Source organism: Tupaia chinensis, unplaced genomic scaffold (assembly GCF_000334495.1).
Source record: "Tupaia chinensis unplaced genomic scaffold, TupChi_1.0 Scaffold000602_1, whole genome shotgun sequence".
Lineage (NCBI taxonomy): Eukaryota > Metazoa > Chordata > Mammalia > Scandentia > Tupaiidae > Tupaia > Tupaia belangeri.
In genome coordinates, this window is record NW_006160120.1 from 381,722 (window position 1) to 394,130 (window position 12,409).

Here is a 12,409-nt window from a genome sequence, read left to right on the forward strand (position 1 = left end):
TGCTCCGATTGGGAGCTCACCCAGCCGCAGATGCGGATGGTGAGCGTGCCCGTGCTGCTCAGTGTGGGCGGCCCGCTGTCCACCACCAGGATGGGCAGGAAGAACACGTCCTGCTCCTGCCGGTTGAAGCCCACGTGCTGCGTGTGCACTGCGGCCGTGTTGTCTGCTCCGGAAGAAGGGGTGGCCAGTGACTCAGGCCTGGGGTCGGCACCCCTCCCTCATCTCAGCGGCTTCCTGGTTTCACCTCTAGATTTACTCCCCTATGCCCCCAACTGCTGCCTCCCAAATGACTCTCAGGTCTCCCCAGTTCTGTTACCAGCTGTCCCCAAATTCTGTCCCCAGCTGCCAGGAGTCCCTGTGCCCATCCACATAGCCCATAGCTGTCCTCAGTTGTCCTGGGATTCTATTCCCAGCTGTCTCAAGATTCTGTTTTCAGCTATTCTAAGATTTTTGTCCCCAGCTGTGCCAAGGTCCTGTCCCCAGTTATTCCAAGATTCTGTCCCCAGCTGGGCCAAGGTTCTGTCCCAGCTATGTCAATTTGCTTTTTTCTTCCTTCCTTCCTTCCTTCCTTTCTTTTTCTTTTTCTTTTTCTTTTCCTTTTTTTTTTTTTGCTATTGTTTCGACAGCCTGCTTTTGTTCCACATTCCACTCTAGCAACCCGATGTATTCTGACCCTTGGGGTCCTGTGGTCCTTGGGTTGTGGTTTGCGGGCTGACAAGCCCTGGGTCATCAGAGAGAACAGGAAAGCCAGGCTGACATCTGCCTTTGGCTGAGGGATCGTTCTGTCCTTCATCGTCTGAGGCCATTCGAGAGTCCTAGGGCCGATCTGGAGCCTGTCCTTAGGAGGATGAGCCTAGAGCACTGGAGGCCTCTGGGCCCTGAAGGGGCGGCCCTGGAGACTAAGGTCTCCCTACCCATGCCTTTCCTTTCCACACAGGCAGCCAGAGAGGCCAGTGAAGGAACACAAAGAGCACTGGCTGCCCTGCTTCAGGGCAGCCAGGCAGGACCCTGGACTGGTGGCTGGCCTGGGAGCACAGGCTTAGGTGATGGGTACGCCCACATCCTCCACCCTTCCTGCTGCCTCCACAGCTTCCTATTGAGGGGGGCGGCCCCAGACCCTCACCCACTTGGATAGCGCCTCTCAATTCTGCATAATGTGGTAGTGAAGAGCTCAGAGCCCAGCTGGTTGCTACCCCTGCCCTGTGAGACCAACTCTGCCCAACGGAGCTCTGTCTTCCTCCCTGCCCTCGCTGTCTCCCGGTTAGTCTCTCTACTCTGAGACCTGGGCAGCTTGAGTCCCTTCCCCAGCTCTGTGGCACCAGCTCACCCAGCCCATTCCCCAGGAACCCCCGATTCAGCACCCTGGATCTGGCCTTCCTCGTCATGAACAGAAAGGAGGAAGAAGAGCCCTTGAGTCACTGACTCAGGACCTTGGGCACGTCTAGGGTACAGGCTGGAGTCCAGATGGAGCAAGAGTGGTCATGGGTGGAAGACTACCCAGGATGGGGATGCAAGGCTCCTTCTGTTACTTTATCTACCCTCTTTTTAGATTTTGCCATAGGACATGTGTGCTTGCCAGGAAGAGAGACAGTGAGAGGAAAAGAGACATCACCCCTCTTCCCCCCCAGGAGGGACAGCCATGCTGCAATCTGTTCTCCTCCATTCTCCTCCTGGGATTTTGGGCACGTGTGTGCACACACACACACACACACACACACACACACCAGCTGTGTTTTACAAGCCACCAGGTCCTGGACTCGAACCTCAAGGTTGGCCATGTGGGATCCAGCCCCTTAACCACCATGCCATCTGCTGTCCCTACTCCATCTAGTTCACACATTCAAAAATGTCCATAAACATTCTGTTGGAGCATAATGCCAAGCTCATTATCTTCTTTGACTCTCAGTTTCCTCAACTGTAAACTGAGAAAAGGAGTCTCATGCAGGTGGGAGAATTAAATGGTATAAAAATGGTATAATTCCCAACTCTTGGAGTAATTCCAGCACATAGAAATTCTCAATAAATGCTGGTTGGGACCAGTGGATGGTGTAATGGTTCTATCTCTGGACTCTAACATGATTGACCATGGATCGAGTTTCAGACCTGGTGGCCTGAAACTCACATTGTGCCTGTGTGTGTGCATGCCCAGGATCCTGAGAGGAGAATGGAGGAGAAGGGATTGTGGTGTGGCCATCCTCCCTGGGAGGTGCTTTCTCACTTTATGTCTCTCGGTCTCTCTGACAAGTACTTGTGCCCTATAGCAAAAATTTCTCTGAAAAATAAAACATAATAAACACCGGTTACTCCCTGCCCCTTTGAGATGCCCCACCATATGCCTGCTCCCTGTTGGGGCCACCCTGCCTCTCTCAAAAAGTCCCTACTACCTGGAACGTCCTCTCCACCTTCTTGCCCGGGCAAATTTCTCATCCGTCATGCTCCAGCTAAATGTCACCTCCTTTCTGTGGCCTCCTTTCTCAGCTTCCCTGGAAAGGAAGGATTTATGGCTCCCTTTCCCCTGCTCGGACTACGCAGGTGCTGTGCACAGTTCAGTTCCGGCACCTTGTCACGTTGCGTTAACTTCGTGTGCGTCCGTCACCAGTGCACGGCCAGCCAGGGCCTGGCGCCGAGCCAGTCTGGAAGCATGACGCTTGAATGAACCCTGACTTTGGGGATGACTGGCAGTCCTGGGTCAGCTCCTCAGGCTCTGGCTTGAAGTCCAGCCCTCGGTCCAAGGGTCAGTCACCCCAGCTGTGAACACATCTGCCTCCCATGTGGGAAGAGAGAGAGCTCAAGGCCAAGCTGGGGCAGGAGGGAGTAGTGTGGGACTCATTTGCACTGGGTAGGTCCTTTCTATGCAGCAAGGACTGCCTGGGTACTTTAAATATGTAGTGAGGTTTAATCCTCACAACCAGCAAGAGTTCTGGCATGGTCCCCACTTCACACACGAAGCTCAGAGAGAATGACTTGCCTGAATTTATCTAGTGAAATCACCCAGCCGTCCAGCCATCCTCTCCCCACCCATTCATCTATTCATCCATCCTTTCTCCTCTCTCCCTCCCTCCCTTATTTCTTACCCTCCTCCCTCCTTTCTATCCTTCCATGCATCCATGCATTGAATCTTTATTAGCTAATATGTGACAGGCACCATGCTAGTCACTGGAGGGAAATGACAGCGCCAAACCAACCGTAGTCCTGGATCAGAGCTCGTATCATAATGTGAGAGACAAATGTTAATAAAACAGAGCTCAAATTTGGGCTGCAATTACAAACTCTGGTGAGTGCTGTCAAGGAAAATTATAGGAAGAACACACATCAGAGGACCTGACGCAACCTGAGAAGTCAGGGAGAGCTTCTTGGAAGAAGTGATATTATTCCTGAACCCTGAACAATGAGTTGGGAGAGAGGAAAAAGCTCATGCAAAGGCCCTGAGGTTGGAAGAAGCATAATATGTGCAAGGAACTGAAAGCAATCCTTGGTCACTTTGTGGCTGAGGGATGAGGCTGATAGCAAGATGAAGCTGGAGGGAGTGGGGGGGACTCATCATGGACAGTCGTTGAGGCTTTAAGGCAAGAAATTTGGGTCATGTTCATTTTCTAATGCTAGAGGGTGGCACGTACTTGCCACACACACACACACACACACACACACACACACACACACAGCATCCCCTAATAGGCCATGGTCATGCTGCAGCACTTTCTCCGTCCTACCAGGACTTGGGGCACACACGTGCATCCAATATATTTTCAAGCCACCAGGGCCAGGATTTGAATTGTGGCTGGCCAATTGAGACCTGACTCTTTCTCTTTTTTTGGGAGAGGTTTTTGCTATAAGGCACGTGAGCTCTCCAAAAAGACAGAGGGACAGAAAGCGAGAAATCACCCCCCCTGGGAGGATGGCCATGCTGCAATTCCTTCTCTATTCTACTCCCGGGATCTTGGGCACACATGCACACACGCCCGGCATGAGTTTAAGCCACCAGGTCCAGGACTCAAATCGCGGTCGACTACATGGGAGTCTAGAGACATAGCCATTACTCCAACTGCTGGTCCCAAGATCCAACTCTCCTAACCACTAGGCCATGGAGCTGGCCTTGCTTCTTAAAAGCAATGGGAGGCCACTGATGGTGGGTTTTAAGCAAAGCAACCTAGTGACATACTATCCATTCATTCAACAGCGACCATGAATTGCTCACTCTCTGTATGCCAGGACTATCCCTGCCCCTGGGGATATAGCAGTGGACAAGACAGACAGGGCCCCGTCCTCCCTGAGCCTACCTTCTAGTCAAGGGAGCTTAGAATCTAAAATACGAGGGTGGAGGTAGGACGCTACCATGCATTTTAGGGTGAGATAATCATGGTAGGAGAGGCAAGAGAAGTGGACAGATTTGAAAAATGAGTGTCTGGCTCCGGCGCAGCCTCTGTTTGCTCAGCAAGAACAGGGATGTTTGTCTCTCAGGGTTGCTGTCTTTGGCCATGGAACCATATGTTCTGAGAGCCCGGGGCCCTGCCATTCCTCCACCTCATGAAAGGGAATCCCCAGCATCATCTCTGAACCTGTCAGGCGACCCTCCTGTGCAGCAGCTGGCTTCAGTGGGGAAGCCTCTGGCCACCCCAGACCCCGAGCCCCCTCTTCTAGGTGGGCTCCATGCCCAGCACTGCATCCATCCATCTGGCCTGACATACATCAGTGTCAATGCCTGGCTGCAAAAGCAATATTTATAAATCACGTTTCCAAACTGGCTACAAATTTGTACAAAGAAACAGATGGATTGGGGTAGCTGTTTGTCACCTAGGATATTTATACGGTGAGGAGGAGGGGGCTTGGCACATCGAGGAAGAGACCTGCCTTGACAGCTCTGACCTTAGCATGTGGTTGCCCCTCCCACCTCCACGCTGGAACTTCTACCAGGTGGGCACACCCGCGGCAGCTCCAGCAGCCCCCAGTCAAAGAGAAGCAGTTGGGGCAGAGTCTCAGACCCCCTTCCGTTGGAAAGACTGTGGTGAGGGTGAGCCAGGGCTATCTTTGTCTCGTGGGGCCAGCTCAGGATACCAGCAGAATAATGAGTAGGCAGGGCTGTAGTGGATGCTCCACTATGGAAATACTTCCAACATGGTTGTGACTCTGAGCCCCCCAAGATCTTCTCTGCTGCCTTAACCTTTCCCCCAGGGGTTCTCTGAACTTGGACAGATCAAGCCAGGAAGGTGGTGACGCTGGCACAGCAGGGGGTTCTGCTCCTGCTTATGGCTGGTAATCATTCTGTTGGGTTGTCTGAGCTGCACTGGTTGGTAAATATTGTTAAGATGGCTCCTAGGGTTACAGATGGGTCTGGCTTCAGAAGCCCCTAAGGCCCCCCTCTCTTTCTCGCACACACACGTGTGTGCCTGTGTGTGCAGGGAGGTATAATATAAAGGACTTAGGGGATGATCCCAGTCCCGTTCCAGGGTCAGAAGGACAGACACGACCTGGGCCATTCTCTCTGACCGCATCCCCTCTAAGTTCTGCCTTGAACTCCCTCCAGCCACATGGGGCTTCTGTTCCTTAAGCCCTCCAGTCCTCAGGGCCTTCGCGCTTGCTGGTTTTGTCCCCTGAATGGTTCTTTGTCCAGTTATCTGCATGACTCACTTCCTCCGTCCTTCAGGTCCCCACTCACCATGGAGCCCCTCAGAGAGGCCTTCCGGGACCACCCTATTTAAAACGTCTTCTACCCTGCTTTAATTTTCACCTTTACTTACACATTTCATTGAACACCTACTATGTGTTAAGCACTCCTCTAGGCACCCAGGGTCTGGACTCTTGTAAGAATTGTATTATTCCTCCAGCCCCAGCCACTTCTGTCTCCAACACATCAATTATTGGATTAATTTCTGTCTCACCTCACCAGAATATAAACCCCATGGGGTGGGGGGTGGGGGTTTGTCTTGTTTGCCCCTGTATTTTTAGGGCCTAGAGCAGGGCCTGACAAGTAGGTATGTATCTCAATAAATGCTCAACCACGTGCCCAGTAAATAATTGCCAAATGTAGAAACTGACACGTTCTAGTACAAATAGTAGACCAGGAAGCCCTTGTCTCCCTGGGGCCACCTCGCCATGTGAGCTGTAGGCGTTATCAGCCCGTTTTACAGATAATGAAACTGAGGCTTAGGACTTAGAGAGAGGCAGATTCTTGCTGGGATTGCGTAGAGAGAACTGCAGGGCAGAAGGTGTGCAAGGGGCTTACTCTAGTCTTCACCTAGACATGGGACTCTGCTCAGTCGGGACTCTGGCCCACCCACTCCTCATCCAGCCCCACTTCGCAGCCTCCCACCGACCATTCCCTGCCCTGGTGCCTCCTCTCCATGCTGCTGCCCACCCCCTGTCTGTTCATGGTTTGGCCAGGATCTGGGCAGCAGCTCCACCTTGGCCCAGAATTTCCGGTGATCTTAGACCCAATATTGGCCTTCCGGGTGCCTCAGTCCTTCCATCTATAACATGGGAGGAGGACAGGGAGGCCAGCCCCTCCTCCAGGCACCCTAGGATAGGTGGCTTGGAGGAAACTCACCTTGGATATCGAGCAGGGAGAAATGAGGGTTGCTGGGAGCTTCGGGCACCAGGCGGAAGTAGAAGCGATGCCCGCCCTGTGGCTCGTCTCTGTCCACCACACTGATGGTCTGGATGAGCTGAAGGGTGAGAAAGGGATGGGAGCTGATGGTGAGGCTGAGGTCATTTAGAGGTTGGGCAGGGGTGCCCCGGGCTGGTCTTGACAGCAACCCCTAGTCCCCAGCCCGTCAGTGATACCTGGCCAGGCTCGGCATCCTCACACACTGCTGCCTCGTAAGGTGTGGCCAGTTCTGGGGGATTGTCGTTCACATCCAGGATTCGGATCCTTAGGGAGGCCCGAGATAACTGGGCGTGGTTGTCTGTAATAAGAGCACAGGGGGAGCAGGAGGCCTCGGGGTGAGATCTGGGCCACCCCCGATGTGCTGCCAGACAAGAGCAGGCAATGGGTTGCACTGAGATCTGGGTTGACCAAGCAGGTCAACATCTGGGCAGAAGTGGGTAATCCTCACTGTAACCATCACCACCACCTTTACTGTCACCATCACTGCTCTGGAGGCAGCCACTAGTTATTTCAGGTATCCTTGCATCATCAGACACTGGCACTATTGACGCCATCACTGCAACCCCCTCAAGTCACCAGTACCACCTCATTACCATCACCAGCACCACCTTTACCATCACCACTGTCACCACCTGCACCATCACCATCGCCACTTTCACCATCACTGTCACCATCACCACCTGCACCATCACCATCTGCACCATCATCATCTGCATCATCAACATCTACACCATCACCATCTGCATCACCACCTGCACCATCACCACCTGCATCATCACAATCTACACCATCACCACCTGCACCATCACCATCTACACCATCGGTTCAGCCTGTCCTCTGCTAGTCCCTCTATATTCCTTAATGCCACCATCCCTGAGCTGCTTCACTGTCCCCCAGCAGCTTGGGCCTGAAGCCTCATCCCCCTCCACCCCAGTCTCCATCTCCAGCCTGATTTCTTACCCTACTTCCCCCTCATTCATTTTCCTCCTCCCCAGAATGCACTCCATCCCTCCCACTGTGGGACCTTTGTGTAAGTCATTCCCTCTACTTAGAACGTTTTCTGATTCTTAGTCTGGGTAGTACCCATTCATCTTTCAGATGTCTTCGGGGAAACATTAGCACCCCCTAACTCCAGGTCTCCTCAATGTCCTCCACTCCACATACTTGTCCTTCATGTTTACCAGTATTTTAAAGAATTCATGCATTCATGTGGTTATTTGGTTCATGTCTGTTTCCCCATTTAGAGTGTAAGTGTCATGTGGGCATGGAAGTGTCTGTCTTGGTCTCCCCGGCAGATAGCCAGGACACAGGGGGTGCTCAGGAAATAGTTGTTGAATTGAGTTGAAAACTTTCTCCTAACTCCACACCTTGCTTTTTAGTTCCCAATCCTTCTCTAAACTTTTCTAATTATCTAAACTATCACCACCTGTACCATCACCACCTTCACCATCACCATCTGCACAATCACCATCACCACTTTCACCATCACCACTATCACCACCTGTACCATCACCACCTTCACCATCACCATCTGCACAATCACCATCACCACTTTCACCATCACCACTATCACCACCTGTACCATCACCACCTTCACCATCACCATCTGCACAATCACCATCACCACTTTCACCATCACCACTGTCACCACCTGCACCATCACCACCTGCACCATCACCATCTACACAATCACCATCACCTTCACCATCACCATCTGCACCAACACCATTACCATCAGCACCTTCACCATCACCATCACCACCACTATCTGCACCATCACCACCAAATTATTCTGACCATGATCACCATGAAGCCATTACCACTCCCACCATTAGCACTGCTGCCTCTACTAATATAACTATTAATACTACTGTCACTCTCTCTATTACCATCACTATTGCTGTTGCCATCCTCACCACGAGACCATCACCATCACTACCATCACCATTAGAATTAGCACCACCACCACCTTATCCACTAGTGCTACCTCATCATCTTTGTCTGCCACCATCACAAACACTCTCACTCTAACTACCACCACCATTTCCCATAGCCATCCAATACCACCACCATCATCCCTCATCACCATCCAATACCACCACTACCATCATCACCAACACCATCACCATCTCCACCATGCCCACCCCAGCCACCACTGCCAGCCCATGATTGCTCCATTTCTCCCACCAAAACCACCAGTGATACCAGCCCCTACCCCCAACACTGTCACCACCATGCCATCACCACTGAGTGGACGCACTGCACCGGAGGCAGCCACTCATTATTTCAGGTATCCTTGCAGAAATCCTGTGCTTCCACACACTTTATGTCTCCATATTGTAGAGGAGAAACTGAACACGAGAAAGTTTATAGGCTTGGTCAGCCGGCAATTGAATTCCCAAACTTCTGCTCCCTCAAGACCCAACTCTCAGAGGACTAGACAAGTCCAAGGAGATGGATCTTGGCCAGCAAAACCATGAGGTCCCCAGCTCTCCAGCTGGGATGTACTCAAGGTCAAGGTCCCTGTCTGACTTATCTCTGGCTTCCCAGCATTGTAGGATATGGTGCTGAGTAGGTTCTAACATCTTTGTTAAATAAACGAAAGAAGCCTGGAAGGATTCGGAGAGAAGAAGGCTTGAGTTCCGGGTGTGGCCATATCCAGTCCAGTGTTTGATCTCAGATAAGATCTTGCCCTATCAGCAACAGAAAATTGACAGAGCACAGTGATTAAGAGCAGAGACTCTGGAACTGGGTGATTCTGGTCCCAGCTCTGCCACTTGGCAGCTGTGTGATCTAAGCCAGGTCACTTGGCCTCTCTGTGCCTAACTTCTCACCTGCAAAACAGGTCTAATAGTAATAACTTAGTGAAGAGACAGATTGGTTACTATCTGTACATCACTTACAACTGTGGATGTAACGCACTGAAAGCGCTATAGAAGTATTTGTTAAACAGACATCCTCGAAGGGTCCTTTCAGCAGTGACACCAGAGGACCCTAGGATTGGAATAGCCCCATACCAGTCACCCTCTCTGAGCAGCACCCTGAGTACTGACCCTTCCTGATTCCCCACCCCACCCCAGCCCCAGCCCTCGGGGTGCTCTCTGGAGCCCTCCCTCAATTGTCTCAGCCTGTGCCTAGTACTGACTTGTTCCACTTGGCAGTGATTCTGGGAACATCTCCTGGGAGAGGGAGCTACACCCCACTTCCAAGCAGTGACTGGGGTGATGGGGAGGGGTCCCTGAGTGGGCTGGTAGGGAGCTATCTGGGGGGCAGCCTGGAAGCTTGCAGGCAGCCAGGCACCTGATGAGTTTTGGGTGGGGTTGGCTGGTGGGCTCCCTGACTCTCTGAATTCAGGGCCCCCTGGATGCAGACGGCAGCTGCTCGTGTGTTGATAAGGAGAGAAATGGAGATTGGAAGGCAGGTGCAGCCTCCTCCTGGGGTGTCAGGCAAAGGAGGGGGGGTGGAGACTTAATTAACTCAGACCCGACCCCTCTCTGGAGATCCCCTTGGCCAGGGGCACCTTATCTTCTCACTCACCCAGATCTGCTGTTTCAATGATTAGAGGGGGCTTTTCTGGGGTGAGATGGGAGTCGTGACTGGGGATGCCGGGTGGGCTGTTATTTTTAAGAGCGTGTTGCCGGAGAACTTCAACAGACAGACGGTGGGTGCTTTGGGGAGGAGGGGCGGATGACACGCAGCCAAGAACAGGCGCCTCTCCCTCAGCAGGGGCAGAGGGATGGTGGGGGGGGTACCAGGGCATGAGTGCCCTTCTTGGACGTCCTCTCTTGCAGTGGGGGATGACGGTGGGTGGGTGTAAGGGTTGGAGGGGAGACAGGATCCTACGGGCCAAGCAGAAGGGAGACCTTGGAGGAGGACAGGCCGTTCAGTGGGCAGACCCTGGAGCTGGATGGTTCTGGTCCCAGCTCTGCCACTTGGCAGCTGTGTGATCTAAGTCAGGTCACTTGACCTCTCTGTGCCTAACTTTTCTCACCTGCAAAACTGGCCTACCGGAGTGCAGGTCCCACTGCTGGCGAGAACCCCATTACTGTGCCATTGCATTGGTCTTTGCTGGGCTTCTTCTAGCCCCTCTTTTAAACTGTCATAGGGAAAAGCCTCTTGGGGAAAGCCCTGAGCCCTCTGGCATGAGTGAGGATCTCAGACCTGAGGTCAGGACAGATGAGTGAGCCCTGAAGAGGGGTGCCTCCATATGGCCAAAGCTGCCATCTGCAATGCTTATGTTCAGGACCCCTGGATTAGGACCCCAAGTCTGTGGGCCAGCCTGAGGTCAGCAGTCAGTGCCCTTGACCTTGGGCCAGTGGTTCTCTGGCCTGACTGTATGTTAGAGTCACCAGGGAAATCTTTACATCTTTAATGGTTACAGTGCTGGGGCCAGCAGGTGGTATGGTGGTTAAGGTGCTGGACTCCCACATGTCTGACCACAGTTCGAGTCTTGAACCTGGTGGCTTGAAAATCATGCCGGCTGTGTGTATGTGTGTGTGTGTGTGCCCAAAGTCCCAGGAGAACAATGGAGGAGAAGGGATTGCAGCATGGCCATCCCTCCTGGGGGTGATTTCTTATTTTCTCTCTCTCCGTCTCTCTCTTACTTCAGCAAGTGCATGAATCCTGGGCAAAACCCTAAAAACAAAATAAACCTTCCAAAACCAGTGCCCAAGGCTTGGTCCTGGATTCTTTAACAGCTTCCCAGGGGCATCTAAGAAGGAGCAAGTTTTGTGGGACCAGCAGTTAGCATAATGGCTATGTCGCTGGACTCCCATGTAGTCGACCGCGGTTCGAGTCCCGGACCCAGTGGCTTAAACTCACGCCGGGCGCATGTGCATGCGTGCCCAAGATCCCGAGAGGAGGATAGAGGAGAAGGGATTGTGGCGTGGCCATCCCCCCTGGGGGTTGATTTCTCCCTTTCTGTCTCTCTGTCTCTCTCTGTCTTTCTGGCGGGGGCACGTGCCCTCTGGGGATAAAAAAGAACTCTCTCTCAAAAAAAAAAAAAAAAAACAACACAAAAAAACCTATCAAGTTCTGGAAAACACCGTCCCAGGGCGTCTGGGTGGGGGCGTTCCAGCTGACATCTCTTCTGACTGGCTTCTTCCAAACCCTCCTGATCACGATTAGGATCGTATCTAGTGACTGATGGCACCAAGTCCTAGCTTTACCACCTTGAATGTTTCTAGTATAAGATAAGGAATCCCGGGACCAGCAGATGGTTAATGGTTACATTGCTGGACTATCACGTAGTTGACTGAGGTTCGAGTCCTGGACACGGTGGCTGGGCACGCGTGTGTGCCCAAAATCCCGAGAGGAGAATGAAGGAGAAGGGATTGTGGCATGGCCGTCTCCGCTTGGGGGGGTGATTTCTCATTTTCTTTCTGTCTCTCAGGAGAGCGCATGTGCCCTGTAGCAAAAACCTCTCTTAAAAAAAGGGAAAAAGGTAAGGAATCTCTCAGTTGACTCATCTTGATTCCTGTAGGCTTCCAGATTTACACATTCTTTCTTAACTATGACCTCATTTGATCCTCAAAACAATCCCTAAGGGAAGTGTTAAATTTGTTTGGAAACTGAGGCCCAGAGAGGGGCAGCACTTTCCCCAGAGCTGGAGGTGAGTTGGCAGCAGAGCTGGTATCGGGCCCTCGGGCTCCCAGCTAGGAGGCCAGTGCTTGGTTCAGAGCTGTCTTTGGCAGGTCCTGCTGCCGGGGATCTGTCCATCACGGGCAACTGCAGCTCAGACCTGGGCCCAAGCTGACCTCTCCCACTGCCCAGTGGCAGGGGGCCCTCCACGGGCTGGGGGCCCCCCAC

At 52.5% G+C, this 12,409-nt stretch overlaps 1 protein-coding gene across 1 annotated transcript in view; it reads right to left on the reverse strand.

The window, feature by feature from the left end:
- The window catches only part of CDH22 (cadherin 22), an 84,612-nt gene that overhangs the window by 7,789 nt on the left and 64,414 nt on the right, over window positions 1-12,409 (reverse strand). Inside the window, exons 8-10 of the mRNA XM_027775748.1 lie at window positions 6,778-6,899; window positions 6,542-6,659; window positions 31-163 (exon numbers count right to left, since the gene is read on the reverse strand). Coding sequence (XP_027631549.1) covers window positions 31-163; window positions 6,542-6,659; window positions 6,778-6,899 — 373 coding nt within the window. The remainder of the gene's footprint in view (window positions 1-30; window positions 164-6,541; window positions 6,660-6,777; window positions 6,900-12,409) is intronic.